Consider the following 23,717-nt stretch of genomic DNA (forward strand, 5'->3'; position numbering starts at 1 on the left):
CTAGTACTGTTGCTGTCACTATTACAATCGTTACTACTCCTTCTTAAGTAACTACTGTATTCTAGGTCCTTTTCTAAGGATATGAATAGATGGTCTCCTTTGAGACTTGTTAAACTGTTGGTGGGACTGTAAACTAGTTCAACCATTGTGGAAGACAGTGCGGTGATTCCTCAAGGATCTAGAACTAGAAATACCATTTGACCCAGCCATCCCATTACTGAGCGTATACCCAAAGGATTATAAATCATGCTGCTATAAAGACACATGCACACATGTGTTTATTGTGGCACTATTCACAATAGCAAAGACTTGGAACCAACCCAAATGTCCATCAATGATAGACTAGATTAAGAAAATGTGACACATATACACCATGGAATTATGCAGCCATAAAAAAGGATGAGTTCATGTCCTTTGTAGGGACATGGATGAAGCTGGAAACCGAGCAAACTATCATTCTGAGCAAACTATCCCAAGGACGGAAAACCAAACACCACATGTTCTCACTCATAGGTGGGAATTGAATAATGAGAACACTTGGACACAGGGTGGGGAACATCACACGTTGGGGCCTGTCGTGGTGTAGGGGGAGAGGGAAGGGATAGCATTAGGAGATACACTTAATGTAAATGATGAGTTAATGGATGCAGCACACCAACATGGCACATGTATATGTATGTAACAAACTTGCACGTTGTGCACATGTACCCTAGAACTTAACGTATAATAATAATAAAAAAGACTTGTTAAGCATTTTTCTGAACAGTATTAGTGCAGTGTGCCTATGTATTTCTGCGTGTTTCTACATTCAACGATATATAGGTGTGTTATATATGTGCGTTTCATAGGATTGAAGAAATGAGGGCATCTGATTTTCTGAAAATTAGTGTCCCAGCTGGTTTGCGATTACACAATTACTATTCCAAGTTCCTCCAAGGATAGGACATTGAGGGAAATTATATGTAAGATTTTTATTTGCATGTGCTCATTACCCTCGTGAAAATGTTCATCAACTCCAATGAGCCATATACTTTGGTGGAAGTGATTTGCCCCCTTTACAGTTCAGTCTGGCTTCACACTTGCCAGGACATCTGTAGTGAGGCAATTGAATGCATTTTACATATGGGATCATTCCCAGATGGACTATGCGGGTGGTAGAGAAACGCTGAGATAATACGTAATGGCATCGACTTTGCCCAGCAAGACCAGTTTCATAGAGGAAGACCTTGCCATTCAAAGCAAGCACGGTCTGATCTTTTCCAAAAAAGGCAAATGATGATGTGATGTATCTTTCTGTTCCAGCGGTCTCTTGCCCCAGCATTGAAACTCAGCTCTCAGAACATGTCATCTGGAGGCTGGTTTCAGGATCCTTGAATGAGTATGGTGCTCAAGTATTGCTGAGCTGCAGTCCTGGTTACTACTTAGAGGGCCGGAGGCTCGCGCAGTGCCAGGCCAATGGGACGTGGAACATAGGAGACGAGAGGCCAGGCTGTCGAGGTAAGTGATGAGGGATGCACCCCCGAAAGACACGGCATCCTGGATTATTCTGGACGGCTGCTGTCAATGGTGAGCTTCTCTAGTGGAGCTATCATCTGTCATAGTCCTATAGATCAAAAGCACAAATGGCCTGTCTTTTCATTACAATGTGACATACTTACAATGACATACGTATTGTCATGTGACATACTTAAACCACACTGCTGCTGGATTAGACATTTGATGTTGTCTTTTCCTTGTTAATGATGGTATTTTTCCAACTGTATTTGAAATCAGCTCAAAGACAAGTACAAACCTATGTGTAAAAAGATAACTCTTACACCAGACAGGCTAGTCAAGAGTTCTAATTAAGATCTTGGGAAATAGTATTAATGCTGAAGATACTGTGTTCTCAAATAATGACTGTCTTCAAAAGGGAGATGATTATTCTCTTAGGTACAAGATAAGCAGTTAAAGCTTTGAGTGAGTTTCACATTAAATATGGATAAATAGAAAAATAAAACAATGCTAGTTCAGAGCACTCTTTGATTCAGACATATCTAATATACAGTCTTGATTGTTCACAGAAAATTATCATGCGTAAAAACAGGTAGTTTATAATTTATAAAATACACGACTTAGTAAAACTACATCAGAATAAAAAATGAAAAAGACAAAAGCATGAATGTTTGTCTTTGGTAATAATTTTAATTCAACTTTTAATCGAGCAAACTTTAATGAAACACATACCACAAGCTCTTCACCAGGATCACAAAGATAAATCAGGAAGGATTGCTGGCCTCAAGGAGCTCAAAGTTTTCATAATCGTAATGAACATGGTCCCTGTTTCTCCAAGATAGCCCTGCCTGAAGCCTGTTTTCCAGGTGTTTATTAATGATTGCTTGTCACTCTGAACAGTGTCCTGGTTTGGATGGTTCATGACCTGGTCACTGAGTTTGCAGGGCTGTTCCTCTTTATCACACCTTTGCCGCTTCGGAAATGCTGCCCTTCCCCACATTCTTGCCAGTCATGCACAGATGTATTCATCCTTGGAAGTCAATTTATCACCTGGAGATTCCGACATTAGCACCAGTAAGGAGAGATTCGGAGAAGGAGTCAGGAACACTAAACTTTTGCCTACTTTAGACTCTTACTGCCAACATCATTTTGTCGATTTCAAACCAGAAAAGGGATCTTAAAAACAGACACCTATTAACTTCTTAGAGGTGGGGTTTTACACGGGGCTTCTGCAGCTGCAACAGCCGAGTATAGCCTTTTCTTGTCTCCCCAGTTTCCCAGGGATGCCCAGCTACGGTATCCCTTTCTACCCAGAGCAGGGTCATGCCAAATGGTATTTGCTGTGTGACAATCTTCTGTGCTCACGGCTCAATCAGCCTTCGAGAAGAATTTTCACATACAGTGGAGAGCCTTCTATTTAAGGGAATGTTAACAAAAACCTCATTCCTGAACTACACTCGTTAGTAGCAAGGCATTGACCTTATTTTGGGAGAGAAAGCAAAGTTGGAGTTCTGCTGTCCTTGAAGTGGTTCTGCCTCCAGCCTCTGAAATTCTGGGAAGTCTGTTTTCCTGCCTCTAGTTTTCTCGACTGTATTCTGGTGCTTCTGACATGGAGTGGGGTCCAGACGCAACCCCCACACATCATTTATCGTCACATGTCTGGTTCTCTCGGGCCACACATTTGTTTTGAAAATTGTCAGCTGCTTGCTGACTCGCGGGCTGGGCACGAACTGTTCTATCACACTTTGCTGTTTGTCTCTTGAATGTCATCATGGACATGTGGCATTTTCCAAAGTCACCGGATTCCAGCTGAAATCATTGTTGACTTTAAAAAAAACGATTTTATTAATGTTCGCAGCTCAGGTTGTGACACTTTGGCCGAGGGAGTCCCTTTCACGCAGCTTTAACATCTCTGAAATAGTCCTTATTTTCTCATGAAAATAGGATGTTCTGTGGTTATCTGGAATTTTTCTTACCCAAACGCTTTGTTCTCCAAAAAGCCCTGGTATCTTCTGGTGGAGAGTGGTATCAGAGAACCAAATCCACACCAGGGAAGGCAGTGTGCCGCGCATAGGGTCGGTGAGCTGGGGAAAGTTGACGTGGAGTTTATTGTTACTTTTGTGACCAAGCTCAAATTTTCTGCTTGTCTTTATTTTTTTTTCCTCCCAAAAGGCTTGATATTGATATTGTCACTTTATTCTTATGTCTACTGACTTTTTTTTTTAAAATTGTACTAATACAGGGCTTGTCAATCTTTTTTTCTCTTTTTGGAGCATAAGTGTGCTGTCTTAGATGCCATAGTATATGACTTTTGGTTTAAATTGGGATGCTGCTTAAAACTTTACAACACTTAATGGCCCTTTTCTCCTCTTTCTCTCTCTTGCCTCAATGTTTTGGAAATGACATCAGAGTACAGAAGTCTAGAAACCCCTTTACCAAGGTCATTCAGCAGACCCTCTATGGAAGGGATAGCCCTGCCTCTTTGAAAGCAACTGTTCTCTGGGGTTTTCAAAAAATTTTTTATTTTTAAAATTTGAGGACCTGTGTTAGTTATTGATTGCTGCATAACCAGTTACCATATGGTAAGGGCCTCATGATAGCACAGATTGGCTACAGCCCAGCTTCTGGGCTCAGATACCTGGCACATTTTGGCCAGATCCTCCACTCACGGTCTCACAGGACTGAGATCAGGTGTTGACAGGGATGGAGGCCCAGTGAGGCCCAGTGACGTCCAGTGAGGTCCAGAGAGGCCCAGTGAAGTCCAGTGGGGTCCAGTGGGGTCCAGTGAGGTCCACTGAGGTCCAGTGGGATCCAGTGAGGCCCAGTGGGGGTCCAGTGGGGTCCAGTGGGGTCCAGTGGGGTCCAGTGAGGCCCAGTGAAGTCCAGTGAGGTCCAGTGGGGTCCAGTGAGGTCCAGTGAGGCCCAGTAGGGTCCAGTGAGGTCCAGTGAGGTTCAGTGAGGCCCAGTGAAGTCCAGTGAGGCCCATTGGGGTCCAGTGAGGTTCAGTGAGGCCCAGTGAAGTCCAGTGAGGCCCATTGGGGTCCAGTGAGGTCCAGTGAGGTTCAGAGGGGTCCAGTGAGGTCCAGTGAGGCCCAGTGGGGTCCAGTGAAGTCCATTGAGGTCCAGTGAGGCCCAGTGAAGTCCAGTGAGGTCCAGTGGGGCCCAGTGAAGTCCAGTGAGGCCCAGTAGGGTCCATTGAGGTCCAGTGAAGTCCAGTGAGGTCCAGTGGGGCCCAATGAAGTCCAGTGAGGCCCAGTGGGGTCCAGTGAGGCCCAGTGGGGTCCAGAGGCCCAGTGGGGTCCAGTGAGGTCCAGTGAGGTTCAGTGAGGCCCAGTGAAGTCCAGTGAGGCCCATTGGGGTCCAGTGAGGTCCAGTGAGGTTCAGAGGGGTCCAGTGAGGTCCTGTGAGGCCCAGTGGGGTCCAGTGAGGTCCACTGAGGTCCAGTGAGGCCCAGTGAAGTCCAGTGAGGCCCAGTGAGGTCCAGTGAGGCCCAGTGAAGTCCATTGAGGCCCAGTGAGGGCCAGTGAAGTCCAGTGAGGCCCAGTGCAGTCCAGTGAAGTCCAGTGAGGCCCAGTGCGGTCCAGTGAGGCCCAGTGGGGTCCAGTGGGGTCCATTGGGGTCCAGTGAGGTCCAGTGAGGTTCAGATCAGCTTCCCAAGTCTGGCTCCTGGTCACAGTCCATGTCCTGTGGCACGTGGCTGAGGGTCTTATGTTATTGCTGCTGATCATGAGGAGATACTAAGCTCCTGGCCCTGCGTCCCCTACCCCACCAGGCCCTCTCCTAAGTCCAATCTCTCTGACTTCAGGAAGGACTTAGTCCCTGATAAGGGCTCCCCTCACCAGGCTGTTCCCATCCAGAGCATCTCATTTTTTATTAACTCAAAGTCAACTGATTCCTAACCTACTCAGAGTTCTGCCCTCACTCAACGGGAGAGGATTGGAGGAGATATCTTGACTCAGGGGTGGGACACGGAGGGACCACCTTCGAATTCTGCCTACCACTAGACCCCAAAGACCTTTTTATAACTATATCATACATTAGAAACTACTATTATTTAAAAATATTCATTTGTGAATTTATTTACACTAAAATGGATACAATTTTACATGTATATTTAAAATAACATGTCCATTACATGCTTACATAACACATTTTTATGAACGATAAGGATTCATTTTCAAACAAAGCAAAAATTAATGTGAAGAGTGTCATCATTTTAAAAGTTTTCAGAGCTCCTTAATGTGTGGTTTCATAGAGGATGGCTGGATTCTCATAGCACCTTCTGCACTAACTTTGTCAAAATTTGTTGTTTTGGTGGAGAGATGTAAAATAAAATATATTGATGGTTGATAGTGATACTGTAGTCATTGGAAAGGGAGATGCTTGTTGACCACTAAAATAATATCAGAGATGTCCAGGAGTTCTTGGATCTCATTTTTAGAAGAGCTGTTTCAGAATAACACCACAAAATACATGGTTTTAGGGCATGTGTAACTAAGGCACAGGCAGGCAGTACACAAAGCAGTGGAGGGAACAGTACAAACAGCAGTTGTCTCATGTTTCCCTCCAGCACGGATTTTCATGAGTACTGGTGTCATTATCTATGTATTGTTCACAACCAGCTTTAGTGCAATATTCAATATTATTGATTTTATTTACTTGGAACAAATATTGAGTTCCTCAATATGGTAACCATGTACTCTCTTGAAAGTCACTTAATAATATCAGAGAAAACACAGGCAATATAGTGGTGAGAATTACACCACCTTTAAAACTTCGCTCCCCCAAAAGAAAGTGAAAAACATAATTTTTAAAAACTTAAAATGTAGGCTGGGCGTGGTGGCTCACTCACGCCCAACACTTTTGGAGGCCAAGGCAAGTGGATCACCTGAGGTCACGAGTTTGAGACAAGCCTGGCCAACATGGTGAAACCCTGTCTCTACTAAAAAATACAAAAATTAGCCCGGTGTGGTGGCATGCACCTGTAATCCCAGCTACTTGGGAGGCCGTGGCGGGAGAATTGCTTGAACCCGGGAGGTGGTGGTTGCAGTGAGCTGAGGTTACACCACTGCAATCTAGCCTGGGTGACAGAGCAATACTCTGTCCCTGCCCCACACCCCCCTGAAAAAAAAGTTAAAATGTAAACATTATTTTCTGAGATCTATAAGAAAAACAAATCAATAAACACATTACTTCATTTTTGCTGTAACACATTTTAATTTCATGCTATGCTTAAATTACATTTATCTGTCACGTTTCCTACTTTGCCAGCACACACACACCACACCATGAATCCTGGTAAAAGTATAATTTACTATTAAATACGTGTGTGGTAAACCCCAGGAAATTAAAACATAATTTAATTTCTTAATTAAAAGTAATGCATATGACACATTTTTGTAAGGCCAGTTTTCCACACCGTGGTCGCGTCTTCGCAGAAGAAACACAGTGTCACTCTCTGTGTTGTATTGGATCAGGACCAACAGAATCTTCAAGGGTAGCATCACCCAAGTCATTGCTGCAGCTAAGAAGCAGGCATTTTCCCTTTTTGTTTATTTATTTTTTTGACTCCCCAGGGTTCATCTTAGAGTGGCCCTGCTGTAAGATCTCCCAGAACTTACTTGTTTTAGTCACTTATTTGCTTAGGAGCTGGAAATGTTAGAATTTCCCTGTCTGCTTGTCCGGGTAGCTCCAGATGAAGAGGTGAGCCTTGACCACCTACTAATCACATTCATAACAACTGTGGAATCAGCTGAGAAATTCACCGCTTTTTGAAGGGTTTGTGTTATTCTAACTCCAGGATATTCTAATATGTCCCTAGAGAAAAACCCAGGTCTCCACAAGTTAATGGACAGAGACCATAGTCTCACCCTTAAACAGTGAGCTCTGCAGTCCTGTCCTTCAAGAAACAATAATAGAAAATTAAAATTTAATATCTAGAGGTGCCTATACACCTTCCTAGCACAATGTCTTTATACAAGTGGAAGGCTCCTTTTCTTTTCTTATTACATTTATTTATTTTTTGATTTATTGTACATATTTAAAAAGAAAAACATGTATCACAGAAATCCATAATCACAAAAACTTATTTTTGCATTTTTAATTTTATACACACATACTGACTTAGTGAGCTACACTGGAATTTTGTAATATTGTAGATACTCAAAGAACACGGCCTAAATTCTGGGCTGTCTTTGTCTCTGGGCTGGTCTTTGAAGATCTCCTGTTTGTTACTAGAGACAGGCCTGGATTGATCATTAAACTTATGGGAGCCTGTGTTTATCAGCAGATGTATTTCATCTATATCCGAGGAAATCACAGAGTAGACATTGTCATTTCGATCCATTGCTGGAGTGGACATCGGACATCACTCAGGACTACCTACAGTTGAATTTTCCTGATACTATTCTCACCAGTAAATGCCCAGCTAACATCAAATAACTCTCATGACAGCTCTTTGCCCCAGAGACAGCTGATTTCATGTTTGAACATTTCACTTTGAGCGAGGCTTCCTATGTGACTTATATCCAGTGATTGATGGTGACTGTATTCCTCTAGGCCTAATAAAACAATTCCTGACTCTGGTCTACACAGAGTGCCTTCGTGTATTTGCAAACAACCATTGAGAGTCCACTGAGCCTTTTATTCATGGAAAAGAGCCCCTGCCTGCTGACATATTCCCAGCTGTTTATTCTTCATGGAGGTCTGAGTGTTCATTTGGCTTTTTTTTTTTTCAGCTAGAATGTATTTGAAAAGACCTACTCTTGAGTTTATGTTTATTTATCACACTCATAAGTAATACTCATATTTCTGATAGGAGTGCTGTCCTCATAGGTATGAGAACTGGTATGTCACAATACAACTTTTTTTAAGTAGATATATTTCAACATGAATATAATAATAGAATTGAAGGAAAGACAAAAAAGAGACTTTCCTGTGGGAACAGAGGCAAGTGGCTCAGAATCCCCAGGGACAGTGAGAAAACACGCTGTGGATGTGGGATTACAGGTGCATTTGGGATGTTGTGGGATTACAGGTGCATTCTAGATGCTGTGGGATTGCAGGTGCATTCGGGATGTTGTAGGATTGCAGGTGCATTTGGGATGTTGTGGGATTACACGTGCTTTTGGGATGTTATGGGATTGCAGGTGCATTCTGGATGCTGTGGAATTACAGGTGCATTCGGAATGTTGTGGGATTGCAGGTGCATTCTGGATGCTGTCAGCCGAGTGTCTTGTGTGTGCAAAGACTTGCTCCCAGAGTTCAGAGGAAACACTGCAGACTGTGAGCATGGACACACTTTGAATGAAATGAAAAAAAAAGGCAAACTTAAGAAATTCATTTTTAGAAACTTGAGAGGAAAAAGAACATAAAAATAAGGCTTTCCCTTTGGTGTATGACAAAGCCTATTTTTAGTAGTGAGGGGCTTCCCCCTTTCAATCAGGCAAGATTTCTGAGTTATTGCTGCTATCTTTATTAATGCATTGAGTTTACTACCATACAAGGAAACCCTTGGTCTGAAATTCTATTATTTAGCTACTGAAAAGCTAAAATTTTGCTTCATTACTTCTTCTTTACAATTGAGTAAATCTTGTTAGATGACACACTTAAAATAGTTTTGTCACCAGAGTATTTTTAACAGAGGCTTCAAGAATAGAAACAGCTGTATGAGTAGAGGGAGGTCTTTTTGCTGCTCAACCATGGAAGGCGAAGGTATGCAGAAACCTCCAAGAGGAATTCGACTCAGACCTCATTGTTATTTAACGTTTTTCTGACAAGCATGGAAGTTTCAAGACAAGATTCAATTATCTTAAGTTGCTAAAAATGGATCTTTAAATATCATAGTTCAAGGAGAAGTTCACAGTGTTTGGGAAAAGGCTTAATGAAAAGTTCATAACAAATTGTAAAAATCTAAATCCTACTCGAATTCATTGACATTTGGTAGAGCAAACATATTAGCATATTACTAAATGCATGCAGTATGACACTGTAATAGTTTAGCAATCCCCAAAACCAATAAACCATATAAACCATGGAGGCTGTCTCAATAACAGTAATGTGCTGGTCGTGATGCACTCTCGAGCTGGACCTCCCAATTTCTGGTAGAGCCCCCGCATAGAAAACACTGAGTCTGGCTGTGTCTGTCTGAACATTTGAAATAGAGCCTGGGTTGTGCTATCATATCATGGAGTAAAGACAGCTTAATTAAAAGGTCTGGGGCTTTTGGGAAGGCCCAGGTGGGAGGGTTAACTTGAGCCCAGGAGTTCCAGACAAGCCTGGACAACACAGTGAGATCCTCACCTCTACAAAAAAATTTTTTTAAATGGCTGAGCGTGCTGGTGCCCATGCCCCAAGCTACTTGGGAGGCTGAGCAGAAGGATCTCTTGAAGCCAGGAGGTCAGGGCTGCTGCTGGGGCTACAGCTGTACCACTGCACCCTAGCCTGAGCGACAGAGCAAGACTCTTTCCATTAACAACAACAAAAGGGCTGGTCTTAGTGGTACATGCGTAATTTTATTTTCCTCACTTGAATTATCTCTAAAGGTTTTTCTACTTTTGATTCAATTGACTGAATATGTCCAGATTTATAATTTCATTGTTAACCCTGATTGAGCCTGCTTATGTGCAAGGGATGGCTTCTGTTTGAATCTAATGCACAAGCCTGTGCAGTGGGAGCCATTATCAACCCATAACAGGGCCCAGAGACTTAGAAAATTGGCCAGTGCTGCTTGGCTCATGTCTGGCAGAACCAGGCCTGACCCTCAGTAGCCTGCAGGCAGAATCTCTGTTCTTCCTCACTGTGTTTTACTGCTTCTTAGGGTTTACTGTGAATAAGGAAGGACTCCGTGTTTGCCACTGCAGTCTGCAGCAAAGCACCTACACATCAGTGCTCACATAGCACTCTTAACACTTGCTTTGAATAGCTTTTCGAACACTTTCATTCTTACCTGTTTAAAACATATTCCAGCCTCTGAAGATAGGTTGGGCTGGATAACCTTGTGAGTTCCTCCCTTCCCTGAGATGCTGTGATCTTCTGTGCTCAAGTGTTTATGGATCTGAAGAGCCGAGATTTCAGTGGTGTAGTAATATATAATGAGGGTGACCATTAACTTATTTCCCAAACTGGAGTACTTTCATGGGTGAAAAAGGACATGATCAATAACTGTGCTGGGACAGCAGGTGTAAACATAGGACATAGAGTCACAGCATTGATGCCCACTTAAGGCCTAGTTTGTATGCACATTTTAATTTATGGAAAGGCACCAAATGCCCTTTGTAGTCAGCATTCTTACAGAGCTCATGATCCCAACAAATTATGCAAGTAACTAAAAGAACAAACTGAGCACTGCTATTGCAGTCAGAAGTCCTGGATTTGAATATCACACTACTTTATCCCAACTGGTTGGCTTTGGTAAAGAAAATTGGTATTCCTTACTTCCTGATAGGCTCATGAGGCTTCTAGTAATTACTACTATGTAATTCTTGGGATTGATATGGACAGAAAGGTAGAGAGATAGACAATTTGTTTGATAGATACACTTCTGCATTTACACTTTGTATACTGTATATTTTTTCAAGAACAGTTCAGCTATACCCGTCAGGATGAAAATAAAAACAACATTAATGGGTTGAGGCACAGTGGCTCATGCCTGTAATCCCAGCACTTTGGGTGGCTGGGATGGGCAGATCTCTTGAGGTCAGGAGTTTGAGATCAGTCTGGCCAACATGGCAAAACACTGTCTCTACTAAAAATACAAAAATTAGCTGAGCATGGTGGCGGGCGCCTGTAATCGCAGCTACTCAGGAGGCTGAGGCAGGAGAATCACTTGAACCTGGGAGGTAGAGGTAGCAGTGAGCCAGGATAGCACCACTGCACTCCAACCTGGTCAACAGAGTAAGACTCCATCTCAACAGCAACAACAAACATTAATGGGTAATTGGAGAATCTAGAATGTTTTGGAATCCACTTTGAGCTTTGAGGTTTTTGTTTCAGGAGCATAAAGACGGAAAATTAAGGTTCTTAGGTGACTGGTCTATCCAGCCCTAAGCAGACATCTCTCAACCATGTTCTTAGTGAAAATTAAGACTAAAAATAGTGTTTTTTGTTTGTTTTTGTTTTGCACAGGAGTAATCTGCATAACTGAATTGATGTTCACTTTATTTTTTTTTTTTTTCCTTCTAGTTATCTCGTGTGGAAGTCTTTCCTTTCCCCCAAATGGCAACAAGATTGGAACGTTGACAGTTTATGGGGCCACAGCTATATTTACGTGCAACACTGGCTACACACTTGTGGGATCTCACGTCAGAGAGTGCTTGGCAAATGGGCTCTGGAGTGGCACCGAAACTCGATGTCTGGGTAAATTCATCTATGTTCTGGCACTTAGTTAATTCGAGTAAACCTTAGAAATAGATTACAGCTGTGTAACACATATGACTTCTTGCTATAATGCCTGAAATCCTACCTGGGGTCGAAATGCTGCACTTCTGAAAGTAATTTTTTTCTTTGGGTATCTACAGGGATTTGTTTTTAATCTGAGCAATAAATGAATTATATTGTCTTACGTGCCACAGAGGCAATCTTACAAGAGTGCTGAGAATATACCTACACTCAAATGCCATGATGATTTTAGGACACACAAAAATGAATTTCAAAAATATTGTACATTTTATGTTTTTAAAAATTTTTTAATTATGTCAATGAATTGACGTTATATTCATCCAAATTGACATAAGTACAGTGAATTATTTAAAATGTTCCATGTCTACAATAATCTGGTCTTCTTTTTTAAAAAACTTAAATTATTCTGCATAATTTTAAAAAATAGATTGAAAAATGTTTCCACTGGAAGATGCTTTGAATAAATGTATGAAAAGCGGCCGGGCGCGGTGGCTCAAGCCTGTAATCCCAGCACTTTGGGAGGCCGAGACGGGCGGATCACGAGGTCAGGAGATCAAGACCATCCTGCCTAACACGGTGAAACCCCGTCTCTACTAAAAATACAAAAAAAACTGGCCGGGCAAGGTGGCGGGCGCCTGTAGTCCCAGCTACTCGGGAGGCTGAGGCAGGAGAATGGCGTAAACCCGGGAGGCGGAGCTTGCAGTGAGCTGAGATCCGGCCACTGCACTCCAGCCCGGGAGATAGAGCGAGACTCCGCCTCAAAAAAAAAAAAAAAAAAAAAAAAAAAGAAAAATCTTGAATAAGCTGTTTAAAGAACCACTGTTACTAAAGAGTGATCTTAGTAGGTCTCCTAGTCATTTGTAAAATACCTTACCTGCTTTTGGTTCTTCTGAACCTTCTCCATGTTCTTCTTCTTCTTTTTTTTTTTTTTTAATCACTCATAGAAACTGGAAGCTTTAAGCTTCTGAATCTCATGGGCTAGGATCACTTCAGGAATTAAGCCAGGCCCAGTAAACTCCAAATAGCAAAACCTGTTCTTCTTTTCATTTGGGAGAATCTGAAGAAACAGGATGAAAGGAAGGTAGTGACCCTAGAGAAAAACCAGCCACCAAAAAGAGGTTCTCACACTTGTCTGTGAAACATTAGCTACTTATTTAAAATTACTGCAGGACTTACATGAATGCCGCTTGGTTTCTTCACTCTTTCTCGCTCTCTCTAGTGTATTATTGAATATATTTCGTGCATTATATATTATTGAACACAGTTATATATATATGAGTGTGTGTAGATGTGTCTGTTGTTGGGTGTCCTCATTACAGTTTTCAGTAGACAATGACATTTCCTTGGACTATGTATGCTTCTTCATGTAGAGAGTCACAAGTCCTTCTGGGAGTTTCCATGCATTCCCAAATATCCTTCTGAAATTGGCTGGCTATGGAACAGCACTCTCCTTTAGGCAGCTTTGGTGTGGACTAGCTCTTCTGTCTGGAGCTTGGTCCTCTCAAGGAATCAAGTCCTACCGGGTGTGAACTAGGTGGTCCAAGACACTTATGTCTAACAGTATGTACCACATCTCTGTTAGTAATTGTAAACATGAAAATGAATAGCAACTTACACTTGATTGCTGCTCTACTGCTTACAAACATCCCAAATCTCATCCTTTTGGTCATTACCAATTTAGGATGCAGGAAAGGCCTTCATTGTTGCTTTGGGAGTTTAAGTGACACATTTGGTTTACATAACTGTTAAATGATGGGTCAGCTTGGGGCTTATTGATCCCTCATAAGCCTTTATCTATCTTGTGTTATTCCTCTGTTTGAAAGTTAAGGCTTTGGAGTAGAAAGGATGAGATACATGTTGAATAGTTGGCTGCCTAGAGATGCCCCCAAACATGCCTCAGTGCTATGCAATACATTTTAGAAGCTTCTGAAAGATGATTTGCTCATAAATGAGTCTATTTGCTCAGGGGAAAATAAGGAAGAAGAGAAATGCCCAGGTTATAATGTATAAAACATTTGTGTTGTAGATATTGGGTACAGCATATAAGGAATAATAAAATTGGAAGAGAGATAGAGTAGTTAAAGGGAAAAAATAGAAAAAAGATTAGAAATGACACATACACATGTAAATACTAATGGATAAACCATGGGTAATTCGTTTAGCACAAATATTTTGAAAGTTAATAAATATAGTTTTGTGGCTACCACTGTAACTGGAAGGGTTGAGATTCATAGTGTGTGAAGCATGGTAATGAAGCATATCCCTTTACCAAAGACATCTTTTGCGGGGGGGTGACAGCGTGTGGAACTCAGCAAAAACGTATGTCCACAAGAAACCATAAAGTTGTATGTGAGACTCAGAGGAAAATAGGGATGAGTGAGTAAAAAGGTAGGAGAACAGGGATGATACTGCTTGAGTAGATTATATAACTCTAAGATAGATGAAGGGAACAGAGGCTGCAATCCTAAATCTACACAAATATTTAATAGAAGCAAGTGGATACCTCCATAATCCAAATATCAACTAGGTGCCATATTTGGAGACAATGATTATAAATGATGATATTGATTGATGAGTTAAAATGCACATGGCATTTGTGAGATTTATCCGATTAGAACATACAGTAAGTGCTTATTCCTTTGACCTGCAGATAAGAAAGAAGGCATAGAGAAGTGAAGAATTTGCCCAACATGGTAAAACCGAGAATACTATCATGCTAATCCAGACCCTAAGGAAGAGTGTGTTGTGTTAACTAGAAACGAAATGAGCTCTGGAACCTGGAATAGTCCCATCTGGTGGTGCATGCACGGGGCAGGTGCAAGGGTCTTTGTGCCTTAGTTCTGCCTGGTTAATTGTGTCCTTCATCCTGTACTGCCAGGATGTTGATGTGCTCTCGCATATCAGTCTTGCTATTGCTTTTCTTCCATCTCTTAACTTGTTATTGAATTAACCCTTTCCCTGTTTCCATGACTATGGCCCTTTTGAAAATCACTCTGGGTTTCCACCAAGCTAAAAGTCCTTGAGTAACCGTCAGGTTCATCTGGAGGAAACCCCATGCCGGAGTAAACGAGATAGTTGTAGTGGGGAAATGACTGGTACTACAGAGGCAGTTGGTAAGGATATATTTTTTTAAATTTTGAAAACAATCTATATAATCATGACTTTAACACTAAAAAAGATGACTCCTTGACAAAACAAAACATCTCCCAAAACTATGACTGTAAAAAACCAGGCCGGGCACTATGGCTCATGCCTGTAATCCCAGAACTTTGGGAGGCCGAGGCGGGCGGATCATGAGGTCAGGAGATCAAGACTATCCTGGCTAACATAGTGAAACCCCATCTCTACTAAAATTACAAAAAATTAGCCAGGCATGGTGGCAGGCGCCTGTAGTCCCAGCTACCTGGGAGGCTGAGTCAAGAGAATGGCATGAACCTGGGAGGCAGAGCTTGCAGTGAGCCGAGATCCGGCCACTGCACTCCAGCCTGGGCGACAGAATGAGACTCCGTCTCTCAAAAAAAAAAAAAGAAACAACAACAATAACAACAACAACAACAAATCACCCAATCAGGAAAAAAGGGGAAATGACCCAAAGAAACAGAGACAGCTACACCAGATTTTCTACAAGAAATTCAATTTTCAAGCAAAACAACTGTCCCAGGACACATTGAAGAGAATGAAATGCGTTTTTAAAGAGTGTCTTGAGAAACACATCCATCACAAATTGGAAATGATGTGAAGTGTTAGGAACCCCAAGAAGGCTGCCTCAATTATGCTTAAAACAAGAACCAAATTCATTCTTGAAACTGGTGTGAAAATGGATGATTATTCAGTTTGTTTGTTTTTTTTTTTCATTCAGACGCTGGGTCTTCCTAAATTGCCCAGGCTGGTCTCGAACTCCTGGGCTCAAAGAGTCCTCCCGCCTTAGACTCCCAAAGTGCTGGGATTATAGGCAGACATTTTTAAAATTAGAAACTGGCACCCTCCAAAGATAAGAAGCTTATAAAAGAGAACTTCAGAGTTCTCAATGAAGTTGTGTCTCCTGCCCAGGAGAATTTCATCTGAACCAGCTGAGGGGACTAAAAATCACACTGCTGAGTTACTGGCAGTGTTCTTGGTGAGACATTATGGAAAGGAAGAACCCTAGAGGGAAACTCATATCTAGTGTGGTTGTTCACACAACAGAAAAAGAAGCTAGCTGTCCAAAACCATGAATTGACTTGATGATATACAGAGCAGATATCCCAGCATATTCGTCAAGTAACTTAGGAAATGTATTTTCACAAAGAACTAATAAAGTTTCACAAGACACCATGTGAGTTTGGATCCATTTTGTTTCTGTTTAATATTGTTATGAGATGGGTATTTGTAAGCACTATTCAGAAATGGTGTTTCTGAATCAAAAATTTTTATTCCTATCTTCAATTAGGGCATAATAATGATTCTAGTTGAAAGAGTGAAAATAATATTGGATGATGGATTCAGGATCTCAAATTCTCGTGATAGGCCAAACAAAAGAATATAATCAAAATTAATGTAAAATTTTTCTCAGAGTAAAAATAATTTCAACGTATATGATGACAGGAAGTTCTGAGTTCATAGTATACAGGCAGGGAACTTGGCAGTTTGGGTAAGAGCAGGCTCATATGCGATGAGTGCTCCCACGCGATGCTCAGGCTGAATCTTATTAATAAGATTCCTCCCATCCTCTGTTCACCCAGAAATCCCATATCCAGAATCATGAATTCAGTATTTTAATAGTTTAAGTGGGCTCTTGAGGAATTGCTCTGTATCTGTGGTGATGGATCTGGTACCTATGATCTTTGAGGACTGTTTGGATTTTTTTTTTTTCCTGAGATGAGTCTCACTCAGTTGCCCAGGCTGGAGTGCAGTGGTGTGATCTCAGCTCACTGCAACCTCCCCCTCCTGGGTTCAGGCAATTCTCCTGCCTCACTTTCCCAAGTAGCTGGGATTACAGGCACCTGCTACCACACTCAGCTAATTCTTTGCATTTTTAGTAGAGACGGGATTTTACCATGTTGGCCAGGCTGGTCTGGAACTCCTGACCTTGGGTGATCCGCCCCCCTTGGCCTCCCAAAGTGCTGGGATTACAGGCGTGAGGCAACACGACAGGCTGGAAAATTTTTGATATTACTTTGACAGAAAAGTAAGGTCCTTCATAACTATTTTCACATATTTAAAATGTTATCAGGTGAAAGATGGAAGAAACTAGTTGTGGGAAGTTGTTTTCCCTATCAGTGCCAGCCCTGACTGAGGAGTAGAGTCAGCATGAAGACCGTGCTGAGATCAACACATTTTAATCAGGAATATGTGGGTAGGAAAAAAGAAATAAACATAAAGTTAATTGTGTGTACCTGCCAAGGCAAGGCCTAGGTTGAAGCAGACATCACATGTGCATACCTCAATTGCACATGGGTTTGTAATAGCAGGTGTATTTGTCTGTTCTCACGCTGCTAAGAAAGACATACCTGAGACTGGGTAATGTATAAAGGAAAGGGGTTTAATGAACTCAGAGTTCCACATGCTGGGGAGGCTTCACAATCATGGTGGAAGGTAAAGGAGAAGCAAAGACACATCTTACATGGTGGCAGGCAAGAGAGCTTGTGCAGGGGAACTCCCTTTATGAAACCACCAGATCTCACGAGACTTAATCACTACCACGAGAAGAGAAACACCCGCCCCATGATTCAATCATCTCCTCCTGGCCCCACCCTTGACAACTGGGGATTATTACAATTTCAGGTGAGATTTGGGTGGGGACACAGTCAAACCATATCAAGCAGGCACTGTGTACAGAGAAAGAGAGCTTTTGGAATCAGTGTAAAAAATCCCCACATCCCCCTTCATTTGTGTATTTTTAAACAAATGGATCTTCCCAACAAGGCAACAAAGACTTTATGCAAAAGGCAGCGTCCACTTTGGTTCTTTAGATTAAATTCCCTTGGGCTATATAGCCTAGATCCACTATCTTTTCCATCCTTGTGCAAAATTTTTTGACAAAAACTTTTTTTTTTCCAAATTGTGGCTGAGATATTTTGTAGCTTATTTTGGGGGCTACTAGAAAGAATACTGTTTCCTGAGATTGTGCTTCAGTTTCGTGTGCAACATGACTCATAATTCTGATATACTAGTTGTTTCCAGTGACTTCCAACATGGGAGAATATGCTGGAATCCTTTTTGAGTATTGCAGCTGGAGTGGCTAAGCACGGGAATGGATGAGCTTTGACAGACTGAGTCTTGAGAATGTCAACTCTAGGAGAGCTGTAGTTAAGGCAAGGAAAGATGATTTTCTATGTCTAATATTCAAGAACTCAATCCATGCTGTGTTTTAGGTCCCTAGTCTAGATTCTAAGAAGAACCCTTGAGAGAATATGGAGTGTGCATGTAAATATCATTATAAATAGATTTTGAGCAAAGTAATGCACAGGTGCATCAGAATACACTGTTATAAAATTTAGCCCACCCTTCATCAACATGATCACTCCTGCATTATTACTCGGATCTCCCAGAGTTCTGTAAATTGTCAAGGATCTGCTCTAATTTACCAACTGTGCTTTGTAATGCTACACCTCTCCCCAGGCCACAGAATTATGCACTGAGAATGTGGACCTGGTATTCACTCTCTCAGGCACCTGCTAATCCACCCGGGAAGTTTATAGTCTACTTGATCCTTTAATTATTTTCTCCTGTTTATCTTCCCTGTGGTAGTTTGCTTAAACCAACAGAGAACACACAAACTAGAAACAGGTTATAATTTGTGGTCTAGGTTTCCTGCCACAGAATCCCACATTCATATTTTGAAAACATTTAGACGTTTCAGCACGTAAGAATCCATCCTCTCTGCACTGTGTTACCTCTTCAGTCTCTAGTGTTCAAGATATAAGTGACAGATTGAGCTATTTCCCACATAAAGGACATTATCATTTTTTTATTAGATTTTTTTGCTATTGTTGGAAATAAGTTTGCATTTATTGCATGATTATAACCATGAGGAGGTGAATCGTTTTGTAAATACAATATCATGGTTATTTATATGGCTAAAATAGCTAGATGACATGATTCAAAATACTGTTTTTAGACTAGTTCATAATTCTTAGATAATCAAATTTAAATATATTCTTCAATTGCCTTGTATTTGGGAAAGATCCACATAAAATATTTAGTAAAACAACTGATTATGATAATGCTTATATCACAGCAGAAAGGTAATATTAGAGCATAAAGATTAGCACCACCTCCCCTGCCCCCCACCCCCCGCATCTTTGCTATACCATCAAGTGTAAAATATGTTCTGTATGTTAGTCAGGAAAACTCCCTATACCAGTCCTCAGATTTTCCAAATGCATTGTCAGTGGCTGGGGAATAAAGAGCAAAATTCTCCGCTGTGGGTTTTTCTGTCATATTTCTGAATAGTATTTAATGCTGTTTTTCTTGTTCCTCAAGAACTATTGTGCAGCATTCAGAGGTTAATAAGATATGGTTCTTCTTTTATGAAATCTATACTCTAAGGAATAAATAAGGTAAATACCAAGTAGCATTAATAGAAAGTTGAGAATAGGCAGGGCACTGTGGCTCACGCCTGTAATCCCAGCACTTTAGGAGGCCAAGGTGGGCGGATCACGAGGTCAGGAGTTCGAGACCAGCCTGGCCAACATAGCAAAACCCCACCTCTACTAAAAATACAAAAAATTAGCTGGACGTAGTGGTGGGCACCTGTAATCCCAGCTACTTGGGAGGCTGAGGGAGGAGAATCGCATGAACCCGGGAGGTGGAGGTTGCAGTGGGCCGAGATCATGCCATTGCACTCTAGCCTGAGTGACAGAGCAAAATTTCATCTTACAAAAAAAAAAAAAGAAAAAGTTGGGAATAAAATAATGGCAAAAGGGAGATATAGGCAAAGTACTTGAGAAATCCAGGTGAGAGTGGGAGCAACCTAGAGGCTGATACAAGAGTAGATATGGGGGAAACCACCCTGATTTTGGTGGAATTCCAGCAAGCAGGCATGGGGTAAAGCCATTCCAGAAAGCAAGAGCTGCGAACGTGGTGTCAACAGCATAGGTGTGGAATAAGGCCCAAGGAAGTCAGACTTGCCTGAAACAAGCAGGTGCTGGAGTCGGGTCGAACTCTCGACGGCCACATGGTCACAAGAGCCTGGACTGATAGGGCCACGAGGTGGTGGAAAAGATCTGATAACTCTGACACCCACTCTAGAGCAGGCTTTGAGCTGAGTCCCGACGCACAGAGCATGGTGCTGCACTCAGAACTCACACTCCAATAGGGGAAGCGCATAGGTAGGAAAAATTAGAATGCCTTCTGCTAAATCCCAGACAAAACACAGTAGAAAACTAGGAGGCTGGGTGTTTTAAATAGGCAGCACCAAAGGTAGGCTCTCGTGTTGTAGGACAAACCTGAAGTAAGGGAGATCTTTGCGTCTTGTATGAATGGGCAGCTCTTCTTTTGGGGTTTGTGGAAGATGTGCACCTGCGGTGGATTTGAACTGAGGTTTGAGGGACAGAAACATCTGACACCGGCAGGCAAAACTACGGAGGAAGCTTTAGGACGATGAGGCAGGATAGGCCCAGGGAAGAAGGTGGAAATGTGGTATATTCAGGAACTACATTGAGACAAGGAACAGATGGAAGATTACTGAAAGCCCGGTAGACAGTCCAAATCATGGCCCTGGTTTGAGGTTTTCTTCAAACCAAATAGGTTTAAAAAAGCTGTCATTCACTAAGATGCGTGAAGCAGAGATTTGATCAAATGGATTTGTGGCAGAGGACTCGGGCCCATGTTTGATGCTATCACGAACAGTACAGAGTGCTGTAGGCTCTGCAAGGCCAATACCTCCATGTTGGACGAATTCCACACACTGTGATATCATGCACATCTATGCATGGGCGAAGTCGGTCAGCATTGCCCCTAGAAATTGCACTTGGAGGGGAAAAAAAATAACACCTCATTTATCAATATCCAAATGTGTTTCTTTAGCATATGCAGATCTAGAGACTTAAATATGTCTGTTGATGTGTACTGCTAATAATAGTTTTTCCTGCTTATAAGTGAATCTGATCCACCTGACATTTTGTGACCATTTGTTAATACTCAAGAAAAGTTTGCAAATTGGCTTTGGAATCTGCTGCCCAAATAACTCTGACTTTAGCCCGAAGACCATGTTATTGTACAGAATAGATAGACTAAAGCATATTGTATTCCCCTACAGGCACAGGATATTTGTATGTATTTTATTTTCACCAATAAGTACCAATAATCACAAAGCAAATACTGAAGTTGAATATTTGGCTTATAGATTTTCTGAAAATGGATTCCATTCTAATCCCCAGACCAATATTTAGTATTTGTACTGCTACAAACCTGCACATTGAAGAGGTGACCTTCAAGTAGGATCCTCTGGGGGAAAAAGTGCGTGTGTGGGAGACCTAGTGAGAGGGGAGAGATCCTGCGGTTCCAATGGAAGGAGCTGATTCCTCCCCAAAGAATGCAGGGCTCCAGGTCTGTCCTCTGTCATGGGAGACATTGTGGCCACATTCCCACTGGTATACGGGGTTTCTGCAGGAGAAGTGGAACAGTGGAACTTTATTACATTTCCAAATCAGGGAACCCATTTCTAAAATCACACTGGTCTAGGTACTTGTCAGAGACTCTCACCTGCTGTACTTGCATTTGAGGTGCTCACTCTTTGCGTGTGTTATGATGTTAAGGTAACTCTGCTAACGAGTACCTCAGGTCTCTTCGAGGGTCCACCTTGTGTCCGTCACTCAGAAAGTCACCACTAACAGTCAGTGTGGTGGTTTGAGGTTGCAAACCGCATGACTCCTTTCAGTATCAAAAGCAAGTGCTGCAAAAACAGTGCGAATAGCATAGCTAACAAAGCCAAATCCTGTCCACCAATAAGATTCCTCCTCTAAAACACAGCTTGGTAGAACCGCATTCCAGAAAACATAGGTCACCCGGGGGGGCACGCTGGAACTCTGAAGGAACCAGTTTCTGAATGTTCACTCTACTGGAAACAAACAGACAAAACAAGCTTTTGTTCTCTCAGCAAGGTTTTTTGTAACTTACACTAAAAGACCTGTGCAGTGGAATTGAGGTGGAACTCTAGAAACAAAGGCTTTGAGAGGCCGTCCTTGCGGAGGCCCCTGCTCTCCTGTGTTAAACTCTATAAACGGCAGGTATGCGGCCTCCCCTGGTCTAAGTGTGGGCCACACTGTGTGGGTGTTAATGGAGTGAGTGGTTTCCCCTGTGTCTGTCCCTAACGAACTTCAGACTAAACTGACCTCACAGAGGGAATTCAGCCACTTTCTGCCCTCCTGAGTGCTGTGGCACGAATGTAGTTTGCAGGCAAATCTTGACCAATCAAGAAACTAGGCCTTTCCTCCTCCTCAAGCCTTCTTCCTGACATTTTGCTTGCGACATACTCTGTTTCCTTGCTATGAAAATGGACTCAATATTCCATCCATCTTGCTACCAGTCTCTGTGCTTTGTTCAAACGTTTGGTAGATTTTATTTCTTTCAAATCCAATTTTAGAGAAAGATTGTTAAAAAAAACTCACCTTTTTTTTATAATAGCAGTTTTATAATTATAAAACTGCTTTTATAATAGCAGTTTATAGTTACAAACAGTAACAAAGCTTTTGTCAGACACAGAAGAGAGTAGACTGAAAAACTAGTGATTTTCAAAGCTTAGGGTACGGAAACTCTTTGTAACGCAGGAAAGACGTCGAGATTCCTGGGACCCACCCAGTGTACTGCAGAGTCCATACATATAACACCTCAGTGGTTCTGAGGTTTCATGGTGTTATTATTATTATTGTTTTTATTATTTTTTGAGACAGAGTCTTGCTCTGTCATCCAGGCTGGAGTGCAGAGGTACAATCTCAGCTCACTGCAACTTCTGCCTCCCAGGTTCAAGCAATTCCTCTGCCTCAGCCTCCCAAGCAGCTGGGACTATAGGCATGTGCCACCTCGATTGGCTAAGTTTTGTATTTTTAGGAGAGACGGGCTTTCACTATGTTGGCCAGGCTGGTCTTGAACTCCTGACCTCAGGTGATTCACCTACCTCAGCCCCTCAAAGTGCTGGGATTACAGGTGTGAGCCACTGCGCCTGGCCACGGTATTCTTATTCCGATGACATGTTTTGTAGTATAGTGCGTAAAACGGAGTCACCAGAGCAGACCATTGCATTCTTGGTTCTGTCACTGGTTCTCTCAACAATTTTAAGCAGTTGGTGAATTACCCCATCCACAGTCATACCTGTCCTCAGCATGGAGAAAATGAAGAATTAAAATGTAAAATTCGTAAAGTGTGGTAGTAATTGAATTGTTAATTCATGCTTGAGCTAAAAGAAAATGCAGCAATTCCATGAGGATATATTTACATTATCTATCTATATACATTGGATTAAAAATCATATGAATTTGGCCGGGCACAGTGGCTCACGCCTGTAATCCCAGCACTTTGGGAGGCCAAGGCGGGCGGATCACGAGGTCAGGAGATCGAGACCATCCTGGCTGACACGGTGAAACCCCGTCTCTACTAAAAACACAAAAGTTAGCTGCTGGGTGTCGTGGTGGGCGCCTGCAGTCCCAGCTACTTGGGAGGCTGAGGCAGGAAAATGGCGTGAACCCAGGAGGTGGAGCTTGCAGTGAGCCAAGATCGTGCCGTTGCACTCCAACCTGAGCAACAGAGCAAGACTGCCCAGTAGTGAGGTTATTCTATTTCTATTCATTTAAACAAGTACTCAGTGAGTGACTAGTATGTTAGAGACACTGCAGAGAAGCATGAAC

General features: G+C 42.1%; 1 protein-coding gene across 1 annotated transcript in view; it reads left to right on the forward strand.

The window, feature by feature from the left end:
* Nucleotides 1–23,717, forward strand: part of CSMD1 (CUB and Sushi multiple domains 1) — a 2,074,981-nt gene that overhangs the window by 1,975,973 nt on the left and 75,291 nt on the right. Inside the window, exons 51-52 of the mRNA XM_033177634.1 lie at nt 1,303–1,497; nt 11,677–11,850. Of these exons, the coding sequence (XP_033033525.1) occupies nt 1,303–1,497; nt 11,677–11,850 (369 nt within the window). The remainder of the gene's footprint in view (nt 1–1,302; nt 1,498–11,676; nt 11,851–23,717) is intronic.

Source organism: Trachypithecus francoisi, unplaced genomic scaffold (assembly GCF_009764315.1).
Source record: "Trachypithecus francoisi isolate TF-2019V2 unplaced genomic scaffold, Tfra_2.0 Contig01558, whole genome shotgun sequence".
Taxonomy (NCBI): Eukaryota; Metazoa; Chordata; class Mammalia; order Primates; family Cercopithecidae; genus Trachypithecus; species Trachypithecus francoisi.